Source organism: Pollachius pollachius, assembly GCF_949987615.1.
Source record: "Pollachius pollachius genome assembly, chromosome: 8".
NCBI classification, from domain to species: domain Eukaryota; kingdom Metazoa; phylum Chordata; class Actinopteri; order Gadiformes; family Gadidae; genus Pollachius; species Pollachius pollachius.
In genome coordinates, this window is record NC_136941.1 from 11,646,971 (window position 1) to 11,674,421 (window position 27,451).

General features: G+C 41.3%; 2 protein-coding genes across 9 annotated transcripts in view; both read left to right on the forward strand.

The window, feature by feature from the left end:
* Positions 1-8,889, forward strand: part of hspg2 (heparan sulfate proteoglycan 2) — a 94,460-nt gene extending 85,571 nt beyond the window's left edge. For 5 of the 7 annotated variants that reach the window (XM_079741634.1, XM_079741637.1, XM_079741640.1 and 2 more), the window contains 10 exons: positions 174-345; positions 1,549-1,671; positions 2,085-2,141; positions 3,282-3,357; positions 3,473-3,551; positions 4,023-4,070; positions 4,763-4,833; positions 4,932-5,015; positions 5,217-5,320; positions 6,313-8,889. In XM_079741634.1, coding sequence (XP_079597760.1) covers positions 174-345; positions 1,549-1,671; positions 2,085-2,141; positions 3,282-3,357; positions 3,473-3,551; positions 4,023-4,070; positions 4,763-4,833; positions 4,932-5,015; positions 5,217-5,320; positions 6,313-6,485 — 987 coding nt within the window. In that variant the 3' untranslated portion in view covers positions 6,486-8,889. The remainder of the gene's footprint in view (positions 1-173; positions 346-1,548; positions 1,672-2,084; positions 2,142-3,281; positions 3,358-3,472; positions 3,552-4,022; positions 4,071-4,762; positions 4,834-4,931; positions 5,016-5,216; positions 5,321-6,312) is intronic. The other 2 variants (XM_079741638.1, XM_079741639.1) reach the window with 2 other exon arrangements.
* A 10,478-nt stretch (positions 8,890-19,367) lies between these two features.
* tmem269 (transmembrane protein 269) lies at positions 19,368-27,366 on the forward strand. 2 transcript variants are annotated; one of them, XM_079741729.1, is made up of 7 exons: positions 19,368-19,591; positions 20,063-20,116; positions 21,127-22,764; positions 23,061-23,158; positions 24,208-24,351; positions 24,930-25,130; positions 25,376-27,366. In XM_079741729.1, exons 3-7 carry the CDS (start codon positions 22,724-22,726, stop codon positions 25,483-25,485), a joined length of 594 nt encoding a protein of 197 aa, XP_079597855.1. In that variant the 5' UTR covers positions 19,368-19,591; positions 20,063-20,116; positions 21,127-22,723; the 3' UTR covers positions 25,486-27,366. The 2 variants fall into 2 exon arrangements, with proteins under 2 accessions (XP_079597855.1, XP_079597854.1); XM_079741728.1 differs by having other exon boundaries at positions 22,617-22,764.
* Positions 27,367-27,451: the final 85 nt, after the last annotated feature.

The following is a 27,451-nucleotide window of genomic DNA, read 5'->3' on the forward strand; positions in this document are numbered from 1 at the left end:
GACGTAAAATTCGGATGCTGAAAGTCCAGTTGCAGGAATCAAAAGATCAATAAAAGAAGACAAATAAAAACTAATAGCAATGGCAATTCCATCATTTGATTTCACAGAGAGTTGAGGTAGAAATCTCATAGATGTTACATTTTCCTTTAACCCCCCCACCCGCCCACACTCAGGTCTCCATCAACAACAAGAAGGTGGACCTGTCCTACAGCTTCACGGAGAGCCGCGGAGTCCGCAAGTGTGCCGAGGACAGCCCCTGTGACCGCCGGCCCTGCCTGCATGGGGGCCACTGCATGTCCAACGCCGAGTACGAGTACCAGTGCCTCTGCAAAGACGGCTTTGAAGGTGGGTCCTGGGTCACATGATCACGGAGAAGGTGTGGTCCTGGGTCACATGATCACGGAGAAGGTGTGGTCCTGGGTCACATGATCACGGAGAAGGTGTGGTCCTGGATCACATGATCACGGAGAAGGTGTGGTCCTGGGTCACATGATCACAGAGAAGGTGTGGTCCTGGGTCACATGATCACAGAGAAGGTGTGGTCCTGGGTCACATGATCACGGGGAAGGTGTGGTCCTGGGTCACATGATCACGGGGAAGGTGTGGTCCTGGGTCACATGATCACAGAGAAGGTGGGGTCCTGAGTCACATGATCACGGAGAAGGTATGGTCCTGAATCACATGATCACAGAGAAGGTGGGGTCCTGAGTCACATGATCACGGAGAAGGTGTGGTCCTGGGTCACATGATCACAGAGAAGGTGTGGTCCTGGGTCACATGATCACAGAGAAGGTGTGGTCCTGGGTCACATGATCACGGGGAAGGTGTGGTCCTGGGTCACATGATCACAGAGAAGGTGGGGTCCTGAGTCACATGATCACGGAGAAGGTATGGTCCTGAATCACATGATCACAGAGAAGGTGGGGTCCTGAGTCACATGATCACGGAGAAGGTGTGGTCCTGGGTCACATGATCACAGAGAAGGTGTGGTCCGGAGTGTTACCTTCATATGATTACAACCTACGGACCGTTTTCAAAATGGGGCCATGGCAGGACAGACACAGGTGAAGCTCAAAATGCTTATTGTGGGACGGCTCCTTTAATGTGCCAGGGCAGAGGTTAGGACCCAACTAGTGAAGATTAGTCTGCTGACTGTACCCTGGTACACAACAGGAGCAGAGCTGTAATGAGTGTAACCTGTGTTCTTCCTACCATGACACCACTGTGAAAAGTTTCCATAGTGATGCCTTCTGCCTAGAATAGGCCAGCAGCCTCGTGATGTTTGGAACAATTGATTTGCATGATGTATGTATAATATCAGCTATCATTGCAAATTAACAAACACAGAAACACACACAAGTATATATTTACATTTATTTTAATAAACTATTATGTTTAATATGTTTAACGTTGCCTTTCAACCAATGAAACATTTGAACAAAAACATTTTTCCTAAGAACCAAAAACAACACAAGGCCCTTATAAACGCCATACAGTATGCTGTTTCCCACGTCTTTCCGGCCTGAGTCTGACCTCTGACCCCTGCAGGAGAGCACTGCGAGGTGGTGAGGGAGGTGTGCCAGAGAGACCACCAGTGCCACAGCGGCGGGAGCTGCGTTGAGGGCCAGTGTGTGTGCACGGCGGGACACTCGGGCCTGTACTGTGAGGAAGGTAAGTGACCAGGACACCAGTGTTAATGCATGCGTTAAACTGTAGAATCACCCCTAGAATAACATAGACATAGATGTAGACTAGAATCATGGAATGTGATGCTGACTCAAATTTAAGATCCGAAGCCTGTGTTTCTACAGGGCATTGGAAAAGGGCTGGGAAATACATCAGACGAAACCCATTGATGCTTTTTGTTCCATAAGTTATTGTTTCAGGATACCACTTTTACCCGTATTTAGATTTTTTAATAGTTGGATGTGGCTGTTGTTCAGAATATCCATAGCACAGTTCCTCTACCATCAGTTCGCTGTGTTTAGTGGGAGCTTTGTGGAGTGTGGGGCCCTGTTTTGGTTTCTCATTAAGTGCTGTCTCCCCCGTTCACCTCCATGGCTAACATATCCCCGCGCACACAGGCCCGCTTTCCAGCCACACTGAGGCCCCGTGGAATTTGGAGGGTAACGGGGTGAATGGTACAGTACCTGAATATCCAATCTGCCTGAAACTACCGTGACTAACAGGGGGGCCCTTTTAAACTCTTGGGAGGGGCCCCGTGTCCCTTCCAGCCTCGAGCCGACTCGTCCGTCTACTGCCTGACACACACACACACACACACACTCACACTCACACTCACACACACACATACAAAAACACACATGCATACTGTATGCATACACACACACATATGATCAAGCATACACCCACATGCACACAAACACACACTCAGAAACACACAGCCAAGCATACACGTATACGCAAACACACACAAACACACACAACAAAACACTCAAACACACACTTTTGTCTGAATGAAAGGGTATGATAACTGTTTGTTGGCTGTTTTTATGGAGGGAAATTGAGCGGTCGAACGTCAGTTCGTTTTTGTTGCTCTCAGTTATTGGACCATGTGACCCTTTTCCTGTGCGCCGTATCGACTCCTCATCACAACAACATCCATCCATGTCTCTGTGCTTCTTTACAAACGCTCAACCTTAAGAACAAGTTAAAAATAAAAACAGGAACCACTGTTTTATTTGTGCTTGTTTTTTTGGTAAGCGGCTATCTGTTCATACGCTGTGCACCGGGTTTGTCATCACTAACCTCCGAATGTTATGTCAATGTTGTTTGGGCCAATATGCACAAATCAATACATGTTATGGATTATTTTGCATGGAGGCGTGGTCTCTGGGTGAGTTTGTATGGTTAGTAAGCGTGCAGCAGGTGAGTGATGTCTGAAAGGGGATGACATTGTTAGGGAGGAACAGTCAGGAGGGAACAGTAAGGGAGGAACAGTATGTCACCATTCTGCTTACCATAACGTCAACAGTCTGCAGTTATAACCTGTCTGAGTTGACAGGCTACGTTAAAGACTATTTACTGAATTTGGTAATCCAGTAAAGTCATAGGATGTTTTATATTAATGATGGACTGCGCATTTACACATTTGAGTCTACAAAAAACTGGAAACTATTCTTACACCTGGATGTTTTTAATGCATTCACCACTAGAGGGCACACTGCTCCAAGCACACAAGCACGTTCAAGAGCAAAATGTTACATAGGAAAAATGCAAGGATTCAAACTATTCCAAATGTTCCCTTTCCTTCTCTTTAGACTCGCCCTATCAGTATGCAGCACATTTCAACAACGATGGCTACATTTCCCTTCCCAAACTCATCTTTCCCAGAAGGTAAACAAAGAGGATCTTCGTGAACCAGTGCCTGTGATTAAAAGCTGTGTGTGAATACATTGGATTTTGCCCGAGACACTTGACAAGAGAGTTCTCCTGGTGGTGTGTGTTGCAGCGCCCAGGACACGCCCGAGACCATTGAGCTGGAGGTCCTCACAACCTCCTCGGAGGGCCTGGTGCTCTGGCAGGGGGTGGTAGGTCTCTCCCACACTTCAGCCCTGAACCCTAGAGACTGAGACGCATACCTGGCCCCGTGGTCCTTCCATACAGACCACTAATCTCACCCGAATGTACCAATTGCCTGCTCTCTGTTCCTACCCACCTAACTCTTTGCATTTCCTCTCTTTCTCAACATATCTCGCAACAATTGCTTTCTTATCACCTTTCTTATCTTCTTATCTTCCTTTGTAAAGAAAAAAAACACTGTTAACACACCACATTTTTACAACATGTGTGCACAGTTCCTGATTGTATAATGCACATTTAACATTGGCATTTTCTTCTGAATGGCTGAAACAAGAAAAACAATAGCATGTCAATAAATGTAATGCTTTATCATTGTAAATCATTTGTTAACAAAGTAATTTATGGCTGTGTTTGACCCCACTACTGCATGTTGCCTGCGTCAGCCATGCTATGCTAACTCACCCCATCCATTTCCTCAGGAGACCAATGGCACACGCCATTTGCGCAAGGTGCATGCTAACAAAAAGGTATCAACTCAAACACAGAGGAAATACACCAGTTGGAATCAGTTGAAAAGCAGGCCAAACACTGGTTGTCAACTTTTTTGACAAAATCCAATAGTGGGAAGTTCAACTATTTGGTTATTTGTATGCAATTCTATTCAAATTGACTTATCAGAATCCAGCTTTATTGGCCAAGTATGCTTACTTATACAAGGAACTTGACTCTGGCTTTCAGTGCAGACTGACAGAACAAACCATACAGAAATATATATAAATTGCAGAGCCAATTATATCAAAGATATAAACATAAAACTGTTAGGATATTTAATAAACAATGGTAGACAATATAAATCCTAAACAAGATTTTGTGTGCAACGGAGATGCAGGGAGCAAGTGCAAAAGGTAATAGATATAAATAAGTACTGAATATTTAATTGTATTGTGTACAGTGGATGCACTTAAGTAACATGTTGGTTTCGGCAGGGTCACAGTTAGCTGTCATGAGGGTATGTTTTTCCAGGGACAAAGTTATATGTTCATAAGGGCGATGGCCTTTCAACAATGTCACTGAGGTGTTTTTTGATTCAAGATAGTGTATTTAGCTATTTTTAGTTTTACAGCACTTTTAGTTTTTAGTTTGATGACAGTTACACCTTCTCTCTTCTTCTTGGAAGCCAATGGATTTCATTGTGTTTGATAAACACATTCTGTTACAGGAAATGGGCGATAGGGGAAAGGGCAAGGACTTTATCAGCCTGGGGCTGCAGAACGGACACCTTGTTTTCAGGTAATGTGTGTTTATAGACAAAGGTCTGTTTATTCCCTCTTATTGTAAGCATTACAGCTCGTATTACAGAGGACTGATGTTGCGTGCATTGAATCCAGTTACCAGCTGGGCAGCGGAGAGGCGGAGATTAAATCGTGGGAGCCAATCAATGACGGCCAATGGCACAAGGTCACAGCGGTCAGGTACGGTACAGCTAGATGATACCTATATGTTTGTCTGTACATTTCTATAAACATCTTTTGGGATTTATACATATATATTTAAAATCACTTTTTGTTTTTGTTATATATCCTGCTAAACAATAAAACGTATAAGGTAAATATATTTGATGTTATAAATGTTTTTTCTTTTTCAACATGCGATATTTTTTTTCCCCCTTGCAGAACTGGAAAGGAGGGCTACATCCAGATAGACGGGGGAGACATGAGACACGGACAGTCCAAGGGCAAAAGCCTCATGGTCAACACCAAAGGCAGAATATACCTGGGTGAGAGCATGTAGTGACATCATCATTAGGACATTGACCCTGGGTGAGCATGCAGTGACATCATCATTAGGCCATTTACCTTCGGGGGAGGAGGTAATGACATCATCATAAGGACATTTACCTTGGGAGAGAGCACATAGTGACATTATCATGAGGACATTTTCCTTAGGGGGAGGAGGTAATGACATCATCATAAGGACATTAACCTTGGAAGAGAGCACGTAGTGACATCATCATGAGGACATGTACCTTGGGGGAGGATGTAATGACATCATCATGAGGACATGTACCTGGGTGAGAGGATTAGGTGTCAGGTCTTTTATTTTACCGTTCTCTTAGCTCAGCTTCAGTGATCAGACTCTTGCCCTCCCTATCAGCTTACACTTATGCTGCAAGCTCTCTCGTTTACACTACCTGACCTTTGGTTTGGAGTTCTGATATAAACCTCTTGCATGGGTGTTTTTTTTATTTTTTTAGGGATGCCCATTGTCTAATTTGTTTTTTTGTTCATTGCAGTTTCCAGTTTTGTGCCTTTATCTTACTCACTGGCAAACTGTACTATTGGTTAGTGTACGCCCAGGCCAACAGTGAGGGCAAAAGTCTGATCAGTGAGTCAGTGAGAAAGAAGGCAAGGGAACTGTAAACAAAATGACATGATATCAAAAATGAAAAAGACCAGGTTAAACCAATTACACAAATAGTTGTTTTGAAACTTAAATGTTTTACTTTTGAGATTAAACTTTATTTTTTTCCATCAGTGATTGTTATTCCCTCTCAAATTCTTTCTCAAAATTTGTTTGAGAATTAAAAAGTTTAGTTTGATTATATTGTCACAAATCTGATTCCACAGAAAGATTCTATTGACTATAATAAATACAAATAATACATATTTATAATCTTCTGATGTTGCAATGAGCCAACCGAGCTGATCTGTGCATGTGTGTGCGTGCGCGTGTGTGTGTGTGTGTGTGTGTGTGTGTGTGGTCCTCCAGGAGGCGCTCCGGACATGGTGGGGATGACGGGCGGGAAGTTCTCCGGCGGCATGCGGGGCTGCGTGCGCAGCGTGTCGCTGATGAGCGCGTGGCCTGGGGCTCAGCCGGCGCACGCCATCGACCTGCAGGCGCACGCCAAGCACGGCGTCAACGTGCAACCCTGCTCCTCATAGACAGCAGTACACACACACAGACACACACACACACACACACACACACACACACACACACACAACCAGAGACTATAGAGTGATGGAGTCACACTCCTCCCCACACTCCCGGACGCACACACACCCGCAAACGCAGAGAAAGAACGAAGATGGATAAAGAGAGGGGAGGGGAGATAGAGGAAGAGAGAGGGAGCGACTCATATAGAACCTGTTACACACTCGGTGCTGCGCTGCTACCAAAAACACACACACACATACACACACTCACACAAAGAAAAGCAAGGATTCTTCTCTCTGTCTGCGTTAAAACCAAAAAACTAAAAAAAGAGATAACATTTCAACCGTATTAACAAGTCTTCCTTTCCTCTGTGTTGTATTCTCAATGAAGGACTATTAACACAGGAGAACCAGAACAGTTGACATATTCCCGGTAGTAGCTTAAGACCAGCAGAGTCAAGAGTCAAAGTGCATTAGATCCTCAACGAAGGCTCAGATCCTATGGAGGTGGAGATGTTTTTACAGCACTGAATTTTTTTATTTATATGCATATGAATATATATATTATATTTGTGTGGGGGGCGGGGGGAAACGTGCAAACTAACCACAATCGCTTTTCTTATTTCCTGGTGTGTCCAGGTCTCTTTTTCTTCGGTTTTCTTTAGAGGTCTTAGTGTGATTAAGATCGAAAGAAATTTTCAGATCTTTAGGCCTAACCGTCTTCACTTTTCTCTGTGTTACCGTAGTTCGGGAGGTGAGCACATTTAACTGTCTTCTAGAGACTGTTGGGAGAGGGGGCCGTGGTCACAGCCACAGGCTTTCATTAGACGCAACTCAGGTTAACAGGTGGAATACAACATGCAGAACTGCATGGAGCAAGGGGATTCAGGAACGGAACAGTGCGTTGTTGATGTATTTCCGAATCACCAGACACTCGCTTTTACTGGTGTCTTATGTTTGGTCTTGCTCTTCCCATCCGGATAGAAATGGGGAAACTTTGGTGCTATACCCCCTCACAACCACAGTTGTCTTTTGGTGTAAAGTTTCAGTTGTGTCACAGTGGCTTAGGTTTGGGAGTATGCAAATGGTAACAATGAGATATTACTTATTCATGTCGGTCCCTAATGGAGTAGAAAACCAATTTTTTATCTATACATTCTAGAATGTGTGATTGTTTGTCTCTGTGAGTTTATCTATGAATGGCATATTTGTGTGTGTGTTTGTGTGTCAATGTGCGTGTCATGTGTGTGTTTGCATGTGTCATTTTTTCTTATATCGAAACAGAAAGTCTATAGCAAAAATGCCTCAACTTGTTGCCGAACGTTAACCTTAATGTTTCTAGTTGCTACAGGACCAGTGTTTGCTAGATCCACCTTGTAGCCATTCAACAATGTCTTCAACAACAGTTGAGGCCTTGTGTGTGTGTGTGTGTGTGTGTGTGTGTGTGTGTGTGTGTGTGTGTGTGTGTGTGTGTGTGTGTGTGTGCGTGTGTGCATGTGGCCTCCCTCTCCCCATAGAACGCCATGCTCACTCGCCCCCTACTTGATCATATGAGTAGACATTCATCACCGCATGTTCACCTCGGGCTTCACAGACCATGTCACCTTTTTTTGTACGCTTAAAATGTTTCATATTCAAAAAAAATAGCACTATAATTTTACTCACAGTTGCTTCATAATTTATTGTTTCTTTCATATATATTTTTTTTTCCTATTTTCAAATTTTTTTTTGCTTTGCTTGATACCACTTTTTGAAGCAATACCTTTACTGCTGTTCTTTTTAGTTATCGTTTTTTGCCTCCCACATCCCCCAACCCCATTTTTATTTTCATGTTTCCCGGAAAAACTTTTGTTTAAACATTTCTCCACCTGTAGTGCCTGTACTCTCTCAGCCATTATACATGACCTCTGTTGAGCCTACATTTCGCTCCAGGACCATTATCCTGAACAACACAACAGCTGGCCTCACTTCAGAATCAGTCTGAGCATTATGTTGCATACAAGGAAGCAGCCATATTATTTGAGGGAAAAATGTGCTGTCGGTCAGGTTAATGAGGGCAAGAGATTCCCCCCAAAGAATGACTACTTTGGGTGTTGGGTGTATGAATTCACAACTGGAGGTCCATATGCACTGTAAATTGGCTTGCCCCACCATACCTTTTAACTACGTCAAAGCAATGATTTGAGAGAACAATTATTCATGAACTGTTTCTGATTGGAACATTTTCCATAATGTTGTCATTATTTCTTTCATTTTTAAATTGTTCTCTAGTTCATGTTTAACTCCAGATTACAGGCCAAAATGTGGAAGTAATGTATCATGGAGATCAGTGATTGGAATTGTACAAGTTGAAATAGTGTCTTACCGACTATTTCTTTCCAAGTGTTTAAAGTACCCCCCTTTTTTTATTTTTTTTTGGTGTTTCTTAATTAAAAACAAAATTCATGTGCTAATTATTATCTCCTGTCTTTTTTCCTTTCACCGTTTCAGGATTCTGATTACATTTCCTCACGTTTGAAAGTGATCCTTTGAGCTGTTGGAATGAGTCCTGCATTGTCGATAGCCACAGCCTTCCCCAGGCGGTCCTGGGGGAAAGCAGTACTCATTGTTATTGACTCAGACAATCTCTGTTGTGTCCAAGACTCTCAGGTTTCACTTAATTTTGCATATCTCAGGTTACGCAAAGGAAACCCACTACAGTGATTGTCAGAAGAAAAGGCAGTCGGCTGTCGGCTCCTGTCTCCCCGACACGGTCCAAAAAGTGCGAAGAACAAATCTGACCGTCTACCGACTTGAGTGTATGTTCTGCGCTTGCAGGAGACGTAATGTCTCTATAACAGCCGGCGGTGCTAATCTGTATTTTGTCCAAAAAACGAAAACGGAAAGGACGTAACATCTCTCTAGAACAAACACAGCATGCTGAAGTCAGACATTGTTGTCAGCAGAGAGTGTTGAGAAGTCAAGGATTGAAGTTGTCGTTACTAAATCAAACTAATACGATGGCTAGTTACCCTTGATGGGTCTCGGTGCAGTGTCATCCCATATTTACAAGTGCACTAAATGCAGGAAGTTCAGAAGAGGCGCTGAACTTCCTGCACTTAGTGCACTTGTAAGTATGAAATGCCACTGCCATTCAAGAAAGACAGACCCAACTTACCAGATAACAAGATATGTGCTATCCACCGTATCAGATGCTTATGAAGGTAGCTGAGGAGAAACTAGCAGTACTACCAAGACTACAAGACCTCCATGGACGGGACCATAACCAGTGGAGATGTAAAGGTGGGAGATACCTCAGGTAGTGACCCAGAGCTCAAGAAGGCCCAGGTTCATGATACTCAGGCAAAGGAGGTGGGGTAGATTTTAGATCGCCTACACAAGTTCTCCGACTGGTTAAGAGTGGTGAAAGTTGTAACCATGCGAAACAAGTCAAAGGTCTGAAGTGGAAGTCCTGTGAAGCCAACAGTTTAGGAGAGAAGCAGAGATGACCATAATCAAGATAGTTCAACATGATGCAACCTTATCTAAAGAAGTCTTGTGCCTCCAGCATTACAAGGAGATGGGTCTCGAGTCCAATCCGAACAAGCTACATTTATTAATGGTCTGCGTGGTCTGAGTCATCAGGCTCCTTAATGGTCTGCGTGAGGCTTGGCCCCCGTAAAATGCTGCTCACTGATTCTTGGGAATTTGGATAAAACATGTCCCACTAAGAAAAGTGCTAATTCTGTTGGAAATGAATAACATTTTCATGAATAAAAAGAATCAAGGTTATAATCAGGGGGTCCTTTGCACAAATGTAGGGTTATTTTATACATTCATTTTTAATTTGTATTAATTGAATGATCATATGCTGGCCCATTGCCTACAAAATCAGTTGTCCTCGGATAGGATAATTATATTAAACTTGATTAAAAAAACTAAAAGTAATAATTGAATTTAATAATATCTTTACCACATGAAAGAGTACATTGTAATATGTATTAAATACTACAAAGAGTGAGCTTTGAACAATATTTACTATTATTTGTGGTTGCTCAAAATGTGTTCCACATATTCGTCACCACCGTCAGATATTTATAAAAAGCAATAATAATCAGGCAACTACAAGGTCAAGATCATTTCTGAGGACCCCCTTTTCAAACCTTCAGCTCTACTGCATGCTTCAAGATCATTCAAGCTCCTGTAAGTTTGCTATTTTCTCTTAAACTTGTTCATATTTTTCGACACTGCTACTGTTGCAACCATAACATGTCAACACTGTCTCTTTTGTATAAAAAGTATTAGATTAGATTATGCCATAAATGTATACTTTTAAAGAAGAGGTCTGAAGTAGCTAGCAACAGAGGGGAAACAAGATGGCTAATGTGAAGAACTCTTGCATATCATATGAAAAAGTAGGTTTTCGTCACCACCGTCAGACGTCACCACCGTCAGGTTTTCTGTCTGACGGTGGGGACGTACAGTCTAACGGTGGTGACAAAAACCTCCAAATGGTCCTCAACGGAGGCTAGGATATAATTGTTGATCACAATAAATACCAATATGACCTGTAATGTTTCAGTAACCACCGTTATATTTTTATTGATGTAATTCCCCCTATATTTCTTCCTAGAATAAGCGGGATAATAGACTTCACGCCATTAGACTATCCTTAATTAACGCAGTTAATGCACTCCGCTGCATGTCGTGGTGGCATTACAACCTCAAACGTTAACTTTGGATAGTCTAATGGTGTGTCGTCAATTAACCCTTACTTATACCATATTCATTTGGCTTGCGTCATTTGGGATGCACATACGGTAGTGCACCTACTACCTACCTACATAGCACATCATACAGTATCCCTTGTAGGCTATGCATCTCCAATGACTAAAGCCACATGAAAATGGCATGACAACATTTAACCAAATTGAACATTCACTGTTTTTCCCCCAAATTTCATAGTCACTACACTCAACTTTGACTTTATGGGCCCTATTTTAACGGTCTGAAATGCAAGTGAGAAGCGCCAAGCGCAAGTAGCTTTGTGGGCGGTTCTATGGCGATGTTGTTATTTTACCGGCACATAAATGACTCTTGTGCCCAGCACATAGATGACTCTTGTGCCCAGCACAAATCTAAAAAGGGTTGGTCTGAAGTAGCCTAATTACCCGTAGGTGTGGTTTGGGCGTAACGTGCAATAAACCAATGAGAGTGCCATCTCCCATCCCCTTTAAGAGCCATGAGCGCATTTGAATCTGACAAGTTGATATTTTGACAGGGCGTTTGCAGTCTCCGATGAGACAGATGCATGACTACATGAATTTCAAACTTCAAATGGCTCAGTTTATGGCCAAATAATATGGCCTAATTCACACATGGAATAGCGTTTTCTTCCACAACTTCAGAAATACTGAGTCCTCAAATAAATTTCGGCAAAGAAAACTTAACACACATATGATATGCGGTAACTGTGGTTCTATTTAATGATATACGCAATACATTAACAAACGTCGTTTCTTACCAGTATTGTATGCATTATCGTTATCGACTTGTGTTCCTAATATGCATGTGTCCCCCCGTTAATATACATTGCCATGGACTGTATTATGCGTTACGTGTTAGTTTGCGTGTGTTTAAACAGATGGACGCACACACGCGCGCCCGCTTTCATTAATTATTTTATGCACACACGCGCGCCCGCATTCATTCATTCTTTTTAACACTCACTCGCGGTAAAACAATGTTTTCTCACAATCAAATATTCATCAATCCTAAAAGTTATGGGCTTGCACACGATGTCTGTGTCAAGAAAATATGTGTTTTCTGTACGGTGTTTGCAGATGCATTGATTTAAAAGTACAACTTATTACCGCTGTATCAGCTGTTCTTTCCCAAATAAGTTACCAAGAATGTGTGGCTAGGTAGATGAGAGAAGCAAAGTGTATGCGCGAGGTGCACAAGCAACATTATGCATGCGCCCTTAAAATAGCATCTGAACAACGCGCCACTGACTTTAAACCAGGTATTTCCTGGTTTGTGGCGCAATTGTTTTCTGAAACTGTAAAATAGCACCAGGGAACGTTTGCGCCAGAACACGCCTCCTCCTTTCACCGAACCGCCCCCAGGGGCGCAAGATCATTCCCTAATTTACAGGCGCGTGGCGGTGGAGGGAAAAGAACGCTCTGCGCCAGTTGCAAACTAGCAACGACACATGCGTCAGTGTAGAAAGTAAATTGCGCCGGATGCAAGATATGGCCCATCGTATTTTAGGAAGTTATGGCTAGGCATCAGCTATCTGTGGATGAGAGAAGGAGAAAAAACAGGGAATATCAAAAGAAGCGGAGAGCGAAAATACACAGTGAGGCAGAGTTAAAGGAGGTATACCTCAGAACAGAAAGGAAAATATGGAAGAAGAGGGTGGAGGTAGGGAAGATGCATGCAAACATATCAATGACTTGAATGAAAGGGACAAGAGAAGTCAGAGAAAGGCTTGGAAACATAAACAACAATTATCAAGAAAACGTAAGAGAAAGGGCTCAGATCACCCAGAAACTCCCCCAGACAGTCCAGTGGATCAGGCCTTACACGAGCCCGCACGGAGTAGGCAGGCTAGAGAGATGAAAGATTTAAGAAATAAACTTGAAAAGGTAACAAAGGATAGGGACGAACTGAAAAAGCAAAGGGCACGAGAAAAAGCTACGAATAAAAACACACAAGAATCACCAAGAAAAAAAACAGCAGCTGCTGCGGGGAAGCCAACTCAAAAACCCCTCGGTCAAGAAAACTCTGCTGCTCCACAACGCACTCATTCATGAATCGAAACAAAACAAGTCAGCCCACAAGAACTTGACTCTGTCAGGCAAGGTTCTGAAAAAATGTCAGCTAATTCACCAGACAAGGCAATTTGGTGTTGATTATAACGCACCGCGGCAGAGGAGGCTTACTGACAAAAAACCTGCATACAATTACTCAGAAGGTTCAGGATTTCTACCATAATTCAGCACGGAAGGCAACTGACAAACAGGACACAATCACACGCAAGAAAATAAAGCATCAGAGAACGAATCTGACTGATTCTAACCTTCACAAGAAGTTCACCAAGAAGGAACCAAGAGTGAAGCTCAGTTATTCATCTTTCTGTGCCTTACGTCCATTCTATGTCACAGCACCAAGACCGTCGGATCGTAGGGCATGCCAATGTCAGTACCATGAAAATGCTAAGCTGATGCTTAAAGTCCTAAGAGAAAATGGTGTCAAGTCCAGCAAACTGGAGGATAGTTTTGAACTTGTCTGCTGTTCACAGACAAGCGAGGCATGTCTTCTGCGCTCCTGCACCCGGTGTCTCCACAAACATACACTTCCCACACCACAGCAAGACCAGACCAATGTTGAATGGCAGCAATGGGAACGAGTTAAGGATCAAACATCAGATGGGCTCCACTTCAACACAAGACTTGTGATGCACAGTGGCACGCTCTGAGAGTTTGTCCAGCGATATGAAGACAATCTGAAGACAGAAACAACAACACACATGTGCATGATTGAGAAGTGCAATGATAGCACAGTAATTGTGCATGTAGACTTTTCTGAGGCATGGAAATGTAAGTATAGTTCTGAGGTACAGTCATGCCATTTTGGTCAGAACCTCCCACAGCTCGACCTGCACACTGGCATGTACTATACAAAAGAGGAGAAGACAGGCTTTTCCACAGTATCAGAATCCAAACGACAAGATGCGTCTGTCATTTGGACTCACATGGAACCAGTCCTGACAGATATTCGTTTTAAGTTTCCAGAAGTTGATACTATTCACTTTTGGTCAGATGGCCCCAGCAAGCAATAAAAGAACAAAAAAAATGTTTCTCTCCTCTGCAGTGTCCCTCCAACTCTAGGTTTCAAGAGAACAACCTGGAACTTCTTCCCCACCTCACATGGGAAGGGAGCCCCAGACAGCATTGGAGGAACTGTGAAAAGGTCTGCAGACAGCCTTATACTGCTGGGGAATGACATTATGAATGGGAATGTCTTCCATGAGATGGTTGGAAGAAGCCTCTGCAGCACTAAGCTCTATGTCATTACTGAAGCTGACATGCAGCCATATGATGCACTCCTTTCTCACCCACTAAAACCTGTACCTGCAACAAGGAAACTCCATCAGATCACACCGACACACCAAAACGACTCTGAGATCCATTGCAGATCACTGTCCTGTTTCTGCAATGAGCCACAGATGTGCGAGTGTTTCAGCCCAACAATATTCCAGTTGACTGCCAACACACCCTGGGTATAGATTGAGGATGATGGTCCTATATTAATGAAAAAGAGGAAAGGTCCTTTGGCAATGTTGATGGAGGAAATGGAACGGGAGGAAAGTGAGCAAGAGCCAAGGGAGCAAGAACCAATGACCAAGAGTGGTCCTGATGGGCCTGTGACAGATCTATCTCCTCTGATGTAGTTCATTGCAGAGATTGGCTTGCAATCATTTATGACCATGGCTAGCAAAGGCTGTCACTGTGGATGCTTATCATCCAGATGTAGAAGTGGAGTTTTTCCACCCTCATGGGCCCAACACACAATTCTATCCAAAAAGAGGTGGAAATGATATGTGCTTCATACTATTTGACCATATTCTGGTCAAACTTGTGGAACCGTCATCACCAGGTCGTGCAAGCAGGACGAGGGAGATATACAAACTGGCTGCTGAAGTCCTGGACTTCATAGAGGAGAAACATATACACCATATACCTCCTGATAAAGCTAAATGAGTGGTGGAGTGATGTAAAACAGTCAGGGAATACTCACAGGAGTTCACATTTGAATTATTTTTATTTTTGTGCCAGATGTGTTTTGTGGTATTTACATAGAATGCTTTCTGTATTTTGAAAAATTTCAGTTATTCAATTATATTAAACAGTTTATAGTCTAGTTTACAGAAGAATATTATCTATATTATTTTATGAGTGGGGGTAACTACATGTAAGTTAAATATGAGGACAGCGGAATTCTATCTTATTGCTACTGGTAATAATTTATTTTTTACTTATGATGATTATTAAGGGGTTATTTTATTAATGATAGCCTATTGCTAATTGAACCTATATGTTTCTTATTGAATGTTTGCCACAGTGCTCACAATTGTTATTTGTTATCTGTCCTTCACGTCCAATATACAGTTTACAGTCCAGTTTACAGAAGATCATAATTTGTTATTTTATGACTAGGGGGTACTAGATGACAGTTTAAGATGATGTCAGTGATGCATTATACATTATTCCTACTGGTAATGACTTTATTTTTTACTATGATTTGATATTTGATGATATGGGGATGGGGTACTTTTAATGATGTTGCTTAATTCTTTAATTTTTTTTTTTTTTTTGGACCAAAAGTTAAATAAAGTTGTTGAGCAAGAAGCCATTGACTGGAGTGGAATACATTTTTTGTAATTGTATGTTGTAATTAGGCCACTGTCACCGCCGTCAGATTAGTGTCACCACCGTCAGTTCTAAGTCTTCTATTACATAGTCTTGTATTGCGGTTTCGTCCTTCCCACGCCGTAGACATCCACACAAGTCTATGGACAAACACAACCGGTTAAAACAAAGACAACACTGACTTGCCCTCATTCAGATGCAATATTAGCAGGTCATGGCCTATTATAGAAGACAATTATAGTGTGATGTACCTTGGCATATCTTTATTCACATGTAAACTATGTTGAAATAGGGTGAAGGTGACACACATTGCAAATGAGCCATTATTGCTAGTTAATGGTGAAGGAGATCATGGCATGTGTTCACCATGTCCCCCGTAATGTAATGTTTATGTGGGTTCTGTATGAAAGATTACATGTGAAAGGAGGACCAGAGGACTTTGCTTTGTTGAAATGGGGTGAAGGTAACATTCTTGATGAAAAGTTAAAGAATAAAATAAATGAAAAAAGCCTAAATACAATGTGTGTGTGTGTGTGTGTGTGTGTGTGTGTGTGTGTGTGTGTGTGTGTGTGTGTGTGTGTGTGTGTGTGTGTGTGTGTGTGTGTGTCAGGTTGTGCTCTTCAAAAAAAAAAAAAAAGGTTCTGGACAGAGTTCTCCACGCAAGACACGAGATGTGTTGGCACCATTCTAAACTTGTGATCTATGCCTTTGCAGGCAACTGCAATGATGTCCTCTGGTGGCCTCTCTTCTGCAGACATCCTTTCAAGCTCAGCCCCTATCATCCGCATCAGGCCCATTGAGGTCTTTGCCACGCCATTATTCTGATGTGACCTGCTGCGCTTAGCAGGAGGCCTTTATGAAATGCAATGGACGTCTTGCTGGATGTCTCAATGTCACAGTTAATGTATTCGTCGATGGGCAATGGCTGATCTGAAGCCTCCTCAGTCTCTTCCTGGCTGTGGCCATCGACACTTGCATCGACACTGGCGCCTGTAGTGGTGTTAGTAGGGGCTGTGGGTTCCTAAAAAATCACGAGCGGACTCAGACTATTCAAAGAAACACTATCACATTTTTGTCAGTCAGGCAAAACAAAACTTCTAAGTTCTTAAGTATATGTGTAAAGTCGATAGTGAACACTACTTTGGCTTCATTCAGATGACAAATGAGTATTATTTAACGGGATAATAACATTAATATTAATTAATGTTATATAATTTATATATATATATATATAATATAACTTGAATTAATATTATAAAAATGACCATCTGAAATTGGTAGAAAAAGTCAAAATGATAGTGATTTTTATTCAGAAAAACTCCAGCACCTTCCTATACTTGTATTTAATAACACCTCTCCATCATGGCTACAATGTGGATGTAAAGGAGCAACGTGCGTCCATCCGGCGTCTATGTCTGTGATCCAGAACCCTAGCTCTGGCGCCCCCTAGTGGTAGTCCACGTCAGCAGGCTAGTGGGAGGGCTACATCGCACCCATGATCGTACCAGGATAGCTGTATTGCACTCATCATTCTGCCAGTGATGTATTTAGGGAGTCTGGGAGAGCAGAAGTACACCTGAAAACAAAAATAATTGACTTGCTCTGAATTGAAGAATATACACATATGCGGTTCAGGTACGTTTTGGGATTAGGTGAGGTTTTTTAATCGAAATTGATAGTCTGTGAAGAATTAAATAATTGTTTTCGCCAGCCTGGCAAGATTGTGGTGGGAGATGGCTGTAGCAGGTGCGTAGCCCGCTACCAGTAAGCGGGCTACTATGTATACTGCGGGTGCAGTTGGTGTAGAGCCGGTTCAGAAGAACTATGGGAGCCCTTAGATATATCTGACAGCAGTAAAGCGTGGGGAATGTCGGTGCCTGGGAAAGCCATTATTTTAAGAAGTTATTGACGTAACTCATTTTCTATAGAAATTATCTTACTCACCGAAAATAGTTTGTGTACACATCACTATGTAGCTTGCCAGCTACATAGTTGCACTATTGCCCAATTTATAAGGCGGGTTAGAGATTGGCTCGAAACCTTTATAAAAATACATTTCTTTCACTTTTTTTTATTAATGCGGCGCAAAAATAGTATGCTGTCTTCAGGAACTGCATAGCATGGCGGAAGAATGATGATTCATTTTCAATAAATGGTCGTATTTTTTGTGGCTCTTTGTTTATTTTGTGTTGTTTCACGCTATAATGCAATCATGTGATTGTTGTGATACTCCGCCATTTTGAGATGCCTCCAGGGAGATGTAGTCATATCAAGTCGGTGCCAGTTTGTATTATTGTAATGCTGCTCCACTAATCTAAACCACATTCTCTCCTTATTTTAAATTGCAGAGGCGGTTACGAGGTTGGACCAAATTATCACACACTATGATCTGGACGTTGCCGTAGGCGAAAAATGATGTCTTTAGAGACGCAATCAGTAACCTGAAGCAAACTTTTTTTTTGTCTGGTAAGCCTACTGCAAATCAGGTGAAGAGTGTATACAGTATATAAGCCACAATAAAAAGAAGAAAAGAAGGCTATGTTCTGTTGAATAAATGGGGTTATATATTCAGACAATAAAAACTCAAATAAAACATTGAAACTTTGACATTTTCTCCTGCCATAATACATGAAAAGACGCTGAAAGTGATTTTCATCATTGTTGTTCAAGGTTCCTCTACGTTTATTTTCTGTCTTCATTGATATCCAGAGGTTCAGATAATGCTCTAATGAAGTAGACTAATAGACTATTGGACGGTCATCGTTTGCGAGAGAAAGCAATTGGTCCTACCTCATAGTTGGAGGAAACTAAGAAGAAAAAGTTACATTTTTAACTCCAAATGAACCAGATTGCTTCAGTCAGGTAAGGTCAAATGCAATCTCAAATCAACGTAATGGTTTCAATAAAAGACGTCGAAAAATTCCCAGACTCTCCCTTTTTAACTTGCTTGTTTGTTGGACTCAGCATACTCACATAAAGGGGCTGAGGGTGTATTCATCAATTAATCCCAATTCAATTCGCAGATTAATGCCTTCATATTAATTTAAAAATACCCGATAGGTGTTTCCCACAGATCTGTAGGCATTCTAGGCTTATTAGTAACCTATATTACAGTCATGGGATCAAGCAGAAATGTGAACCATGATGTTGAAATACTTTTAAAAGGATGAGGTTGACATCGTTTATTTGAGTAGTCAAGATAAAGCACATTTACACACATGCAGGTCTATAGGCCAGTATATTCAATAGCAATCAATCATCAGAAATGTCAGATTGCATTCAAGGTACAGTTAGTTGGGATAGTGTTCTCTGTAACTACCTCGACAACATGCTCTATTCGGGATAGTGATGCAGCAGAACATATATCTTTTTGTGAGTGTAATTATCATTATTGTTACCTCCAACAGTATCTATTTAATATATATATTCAACCGCCAAGGTGCATATGCGTCACTTCCGGTGGAATATTCTGGCAGGTTACAGCCACGGGCTTTAAAAGGACGCGCTGCGAGACACGGAGACGTTCTGGACCACTGGTGCAGCTGTTTATCAAACGGGTAGTGTTAACGTAAATGATACATGCAAAAATATATAGATATACATAGATATATTAATTACAATTGGTTTTAGGCCGACAAGATTTGACGCCTTTATCATTTTGCACGAATATTCTTTCATCTTTGGAGGTGCTTGCAGGTAACTCAAAATGCAATTATTCCCTGCTGTATCACATATAATAAGCCTACTAGAGATGTTGACATTTCAATGGAATGATGGTGTTATTTAAAAAAAAAAAAAAAAAAAGTGTGACGCAGTTTTTATTTCGCAGGCCGACGTTACTCTTTGTTTCATTCTCGTGTAGGCTCCGATTGATTCATTTTATATATTGAACGTATCGATTACCTTAAGTGGCCTATTTGTAATCGGACCAAAGGGTCATTCTAGACAATAGTAGGCTATGAATAGTCGTTTGACTATTTTCATTGTGATTATTTTATGGGATGCAGTTCTTTACTGACGCATCTGTAGGGAAACGAGTCGTTTCCTTACAGATGCACTTTTATTGTCTTTTTTAGTGTTGGCTAGGCCTAACTGTAGGCTCATCCGCAGAGGTCAATGTTCATGCGATGTCAACATTGTTAATAAAACAGTATAAATATTTTTTAGCTGCTGTGGACGAACCGCCTGTAGACATCATGCTCCTGCTGACGCCATCCTCCGGTATGTGTTTCTCTCCTCATATTGTAGAGCTGTATAGCCCGCAGAGCCCTACACCTGGTGACCGTGTAGGACTACACATGTAATTACCTTACAGCTACGGTTACACTGTGTCTCTGGTTGCCGTCTCAGTCTTAGCTCTCTATAGAACGGACAGTGTTCAGGTGGTGTCGTAGGCCTACAATTGCCTATGAAATAACTTTACAACATGTGAATACTGTCCGCTTTCAATAGAGGTACATGGATATTACCATTAGATTATAGACTAGCTTGGCTCTCATCAAACTTGGCAGAAAAAAAACCGCATCTCATCTGCTCAGGGTAGTTGAGGGTCAAATGAGGAAAGACAATAAATATGGAAAATGAATGAAGGCCTATTCTACGAAATGCAACATACACCTGTAGAAGGCCCACTCTAGCCTACTTGTTGAGGTGAAATAAGCCATTTAGGGACAAGCTAATTAGTTATTCTAATCCTAGAGAAACAAAGTGAGTTCAGTATTATGAATCATAGACAGAATATATTAGTCAAAGGCAGACAGTTAATCGCCTACATGAATATGCTTCCAAATGTTAGGGGTTGTTTTGATAGTGTAATAATTAGTGCCAGTTAAATACCTATTTCCCACCGTGCATTGCACAAATTAGGCAGCATTCTAAAAATAAGTACACCTTTAAAATGTCAGTAGATCTGGCTCCAGTCCCCCTAGTGGCAAGGGACGTGTTTAGTGGTACTTTGATTAAGCTGACAGTGTGCCAATAAAACGTTACGGAAATCCTGGAACTCAATCCAAGTATCCAGATGTCAGTATTCGGCCTAAGCTATGAAGAATCAAGGCATTGATTCATAGTATTTTTGTAAACTTGTCTATAGTAAGAGGCTGTATGCAGCTTATATGTCATTAGATCTGCAATGCCTGGGCCCTAGTTGTTATTAAAATGACAAAAAGCATGATGTCAAGTGTCAGATATTGTTGGCTCTTTGCTGTGTCTCATGCACTGTTTTCTTTCAGATGAAGAGTCTCTTGCACTCGCCTGGCTTTGGAATCACAGGAAGTTCAGGGTGAAAAGCATAATAGTAGGAACATGACTTTCACCCTTTTTGCAGATAGAAGTTAGCTTGGCTTGGTTTCTTTAGGCTTAACAGAATATGTGTTCACAAGTAGTTTCAGATTATTTGTTACCTGCAAAAAATCTTATGGACAGTACAATTATAAAAGTGAAAATGCATGCCAGAGGCTAGAATCCACCCGATAGGAGCCATGAAGTCTAAAATCATCTCAGTTTTGTGGCAGCCGAGGTTTTGCATTGTTTAGGTTTAGTGTGACACTGACATTCCCACTTGTTGAGTTTGATGAACATGGCCTAGCCACCAGGATTTACCTGTTAATCAATGAAATGTTTATGCTTGAAGTTTCAAAGTATAACGTTTACAACCTTTCTTAATCTGACCTTGAAAATGATTGTCATGAAGGACATTTCCAAAACATGTTCCCAAATTGAGACCTGTGTATTTATGACGACAAAACTCTTGAAGCATTTGATTAGTTGATTATATAATGTATGCATGCATGCAAAAAAATATAATTTTTTTCTTTCAGAATACACATACAAAACCAGAAAATACCATGTGTTGTATGTAATAACAGTTAGCTGTGTCCTTGTACCGGTCACTTTAAGATGCCTTTTGATTTTTGAATACTGTGGGTGCAACTCACAACCACTGTAGCACACAAGGACTGTGGAACTTTCCACTGACAAAGTATGATTGCATAAAAGCACTTGATAGTAATAAAGAATTTGTTGTATGGCTGTTGCCCATCTTCAATGTTTGCATGTTGAGGTTTACTGCATGCAGTTGAACTGTTTCTCTGTGTCATTTGACAATGTTTATCAGCTGTATTGTGTAAACATAGCCACATGGTAAACATGTTTGGCATTCACAAATCACAAATGTTGCATGATTTAGGCTGACTACCCCTGATTGAATGAATGTAACACTTGCCTACGTTTTAGTGTCATTCTGAAACAAATGGATTAGTGTATCGTAAGGTTGGTGTCCATCCAATAAACATGCGTTTTGGTAAGTGATGTTTATTTCTATAAGGTGAAAGAATCCATTTTGAAATAACTAATTCTTGTTGGAAAATGGTTAAACATGTAACTTATCCAGCCTAATTTGGCAGTAAAGAGTATCAGTTAATGTTGCACTACAGTATTTCTGTTTCACACTTTATTTTTCTACTGGCCAAGTTTATTTTACATCTAGTGTAATACTTTTTGTTTGGTCAATTAAAATGATAGTTTTGGGGGAAACAAGCTATTTGACAATGTTAGCCACCACTTGGTGGACTTCTAACGCCCAGAAGAGCCACGACCTGAAAGGGCAGCTTCAGTAAGGTCATCAGATCCATTTTGAATCTAGTCTCTCATTTATTGGCGGAAGCAGCGAGAATCAGCGTAACACATACTCATGCTAACGTCCATCGCTGTGTGGTATCAGGTTTCTTCCAGCGCGTCAATAAGCTCTTTCTTAGCGAGCGAGCCAGAGGACTGCCCATCAAGGACTTTCTACGGCGAAATGCAGCCAACGCCATCTCATTGGGTAACATGCTGATGGGCATGGCCTCTATCCTGTGCAGCCTGAATGGGTAACTACCAAAAACAAACTCATTTCACTGGCAAGGTCAAAGTAATAGTCTATAGTGATAGTAATTAGTTGTCTGACTAAAACGAAATTATCAGACCAGTTGTCTGACCATTACTAAATAGTCAGACAACTATTTGTTTCACCTATAAAATGGGTTCTATTTATAATATCCATCATTATACAATACTATTGTAGTTAGTTATGATTGCCGGCCATATTGGATACAAAACATTATTTTCATTTATACCTTCAGATATGTTATTAATACAGATTCTTTTCTTTGTTCTTTCTCATCAGACACCACTATTTAGCATGCTGGCTGGTTTTGATTGGCTACCTGCTGGATTTGGCAGATGGAGCAGTTGCCAGGCGACTGGATGCATGCTCTCCCCTGGGTGAGTGAAGTGTTTTACTTAGCAGCACGTCCCACACTAGAACTATGTGGCTAGTGCTTGAACTGGAAGGGAACATGGAGTACATCGACTTAAATAGCCCCTAACTGACCACTATAGGCTTTTCTTGAAAAAGTAATTCTCTTCACAAATATTCCATTAAAACAATGTCCCTTTTGTATCACAGTGGTCCAGTGTTCTTCCCCCTCTTAATAAATAGATTATGCATCCCATCATTAGGGAAAAGGCTGGAGTTCTATGTGAGAGCAGCCTTTCACCGTTGTTTTAGCATAACAAACAAAGTACTCTGTGAATAGCAGTCAACTAGAAGTACTACCAGAATCCCGAATAAAATCAACTTATTAATTTGACTTATTCCAATTGACCGAATTTAGAAATACGTGAAATCTGAAAGTCATTTCAGTATGCCATTAATGTGTCGTTATTGCAACTGTAACGGACCACATCGACTTAATGTTTGGCGATATGGCATGAAGTAAAATATATTTCATGAAACAAAAATTCTCACGGGCCAAAAATAGCTCCCAGCAGTGTTGACAATCGGACCCTTTGTGTCCTCTCAGGGCCTTTCCTGCCCCACCTGTCTCCCCTCCCTTCATATTTGTCTTTGTCAATTGAACAATAACTTTTCCGATGATGCGGCCTAAGTCCTGAGGATCAGGCTCCGATTGTCTGCCTGATCCTGCTGCTTTGAGGGCCATGGCATATCTCAAATTGCTCAAATAGTTCACCCTGGGAGGTGGAATTCCACTGGCTTTTTTTTTTGTCATAGCTGTGGACTGAATTAGCTCATCCTCACGATCCATCCATAAATCCAACAGAATGCCCCCCAAACACCTCTGGGAATGTTGTTTACCCATTTCTGCTGACGCTGGAAATTCCACTGCACTGCAGTGTGTTTGTGACATCCACCTACATCAATGTAGGTTGATGTCGCTTTTACATACATGCATGCACCTTTACACATTGCAAAAGTCTCTTTTATGCTGCCGTGTCCCTTGAACTCTATTTTGGATTTTATCTTTCCTCAGGTGCGAAATTGGACGATTTTGCTGACTACACCACCTTTGGCATCGCCACGTCTCTGCTGCTGAGGACGCCCCACCTGATTGACAACATCCTGTGCATGTGCTACGGGCTGTCCGTGTTCATCCGCGTTTGCTTTTATACAAGCGGTACGGCAGTAGTTGCAAAAAATCAACCTAAACGGTTTAATGAGATGAATCTATTTGATGACTTAAACAGGACATGGAGTTGGTTAGCTAATAGGTTGATATTTAAATTATATCTCCTTATATAAGTTAGGTATACATTGTACTGGTTTGAGTTCATTCCGTATGGAAGCTTGACACATTCTTAGTTAATTCATGTGGTTACCATAATCACATCAAATATATTGGTGGATTTGCCTTCCTCTTTGGAATAACTCATTAGGGTCTCAAACAAAGGCCACAGATTATACATAGATTCGTTGACCTTAGCTCAACACAACAACTCAAATGTAACACCATAACCTAAAGGGATACGCCAAGATATTAGTTAATTGAGTCTCATTACAAATTCATTATTGTCACTACTTTATGGCGTCTTCATTTGTGTCATAATGGAGCTATACCTCCTCCAATTAACTTATACTATCCATCAATTACAACTGAACCAGCTCTTATCATATGTCCTGAATTAATCATATCTCAATTTTTCACTGCTTTAAGCCCATCCCCTTATTTAATTTATTTGTGTTTGTATGTTACAGGGATCCCGTTTGTGTACCGGGGCCTGCCCTGCCTCTACTCCTCTGCCATCCTGGCCAGCGCCTCTCTTCTGTCGGGGGGTAACACAGTGTTGCTGAGGACCACCGCAGTGGCCCTTATCCTCTTTATGGTCAGCCGCAGCTTTTACCCTCACGACAGGGTGCTGGAGTCTCAGAACTGGAAGAAGGCCATCTATGCAGGAGGTAAAGCACCGTTTGGTTGGCATATTCTCTCTCTAGCAATAGGATTAGGTGTTTGTTTGTTTGTTGGTTTACTTTGGGAAACAATTTGTGGAATTCGAAACCTTCATGTTGAAATCCATTTTACAATTTGGTTGGAGTCACATTTTGGTGTTCTTTGATTTTATTGCAAGACAAAAACAAAATGAAAGGGAGTCTACTACCTTTGAGAACATAACACATTTAAATGTTTTTTTTTGACACTGCAGGCATCATCATGGTGTTCTCTTCCATCCAGTCCTTGTGTTGTGTCTACTACCTTCTGTGGTGTGTCTCCTACATGCTCTTCCCTGGATCCCTCTGGAGCAGCAAAGTGTAGAAGAGAACACACTCCAGTGGCCTCTGTCTCTCTCTTTCTCCCTATCCCTGCCCGGCTGGCAGGTAGTCAGAGGCCATCCAGGGCCCATGGAGCACACCAAAGCCCATGGAGAACTTCTTGAGGTCACTGAGGGTCCAACCTTGACTTGCTTACACACTAGCAAAGAGAGTCCTCTCGCAAAGTAAATTCTTAATTTACTTCTAATTATGTTATTAAGGGTTTATCTGGGTGTGCATTAAGCATCATAAAATGATGCTCCATGAAATCCATTGCGATTTTAAATTTCCTTCCGATCCGAGTATATTTTCCCTCCTGGCTACGTAGCCAAGCGGGTGACCAAAGGCCGTGCCCTCACATTACGTTGACGGTGAGGCTGTGTGAAGCTACAACGTTTCAGACTTGGTACAAACTACATCAAACAACAAATGGTGGTGGTGGGGGGTGTGGGGGGGTGGTGGTAGGGTAGGGCAGTTCTTCAGGACACACCACTACAAGTCTTTCCAAGACACCGTTTATTAGGGGACTTTGAGATGTACATTCATTTACTTTTTGGTATTTTTCTGAGAAGGTGTGTAGTGGATACATCCCTCTGTGATATGTTCTGGGTATTTTATGTTCGATCCTGTTGTCCATCACTTCAACCTTCATGGTATGCCCGGCAAGGGAAACCTACAACAGGTTGGTTGGTGATGTTGCGGAGTATGGTTCTTTGTGACCTGTATGTAGTCCTAGCAGGATCTGATTCCCAGCCTGTTCTAAAACGTAGAATCTTTTTGCTGTTGCAATTACACAATGACAATGATTACCCCCTTTCCCCCACCCAAATATGTAAAGCACGTAGGACCAATCTGACTGAATTGCCCTTATTTTATCCAAATGTAAACAGGAGATGTTAAAGGAAAACCCTTGAAATATATTTGGTTTAACATTGACTTGTGTGACATTATGGGAGTTCAGTGTCCTTCAGCGATGGATGATCCTGGAGCATCCTTTGTCTTTTTGCTGAGTTCTTCAGACATTTCAAAATCCATACTAGTGCGGTCAGTTTTTTGCACAATGGGAATGTCTATTACAGCATTATGGCAGCTTTGTATTGACGGAGAGTTTGTATCAGCACAAGTCAGTACTGTCAGTATATATTAAGGTATATTGTCAATTCCCTTTGACTGTAGTCTACTCGTGAGGTAAATGTTGTATCCAATTCTAACACTTGTTGAGAAAAGGCGCTTTGACCCATTCTATAAAAATACAACTCATATAAATCAATCATCTATGTAACATCTCATTTGAAATATTTGTTATTCTGATTTTAGGATACTGCGAAGTAAACAATGACTTTAATATTGCCATGATCGATTCTATGTTTTTTTTCTTTTCTCTATTGGATTTTGGTATTTGGGCATTTTGCTTGTACATCTTTGCCTCTGTTTTATGAGGCTATTTGGTTTGACTTTCTAAAGTAATCCATGCATGAATACATTTGTGTGTACATTTAGAATAATATCCTTTGTTAAAAAACTTGAAAGGAAAATAAGGACCTAGAATGAAATTGCTGTTCTTTATAAATAACTGGCATACAATAATTGTCAATTAAGTTGCCTGCAATGTTGAAATTGTAAACATCGAACTAGATATGGTTTTGCTGCTCTTCTATCTGCAGCTTCCATAACTTATTGCATTCCAGTTCTGATTAAATAAACACATTCATTCCCAATGTTTCCATGTCCTCTCCCACTTTGAAACTGCAAGGTCACAGTGTTGTATGCATTCTGAGCATCGTCGGGTCATTGTCCACATTTGCACAGCAGATAAGGGCATGTACAAAAATCTGTATTTTTGATTCTGCTCATTTTGAAAATAAAAAGACGGCAATATGACGTATTTTATGGCATTTTTCTGAATTATGGAAATACTGCTCTTAAAAAGTAGCACACGTATCTTGTATGATTATGTCCAATGTAACTTG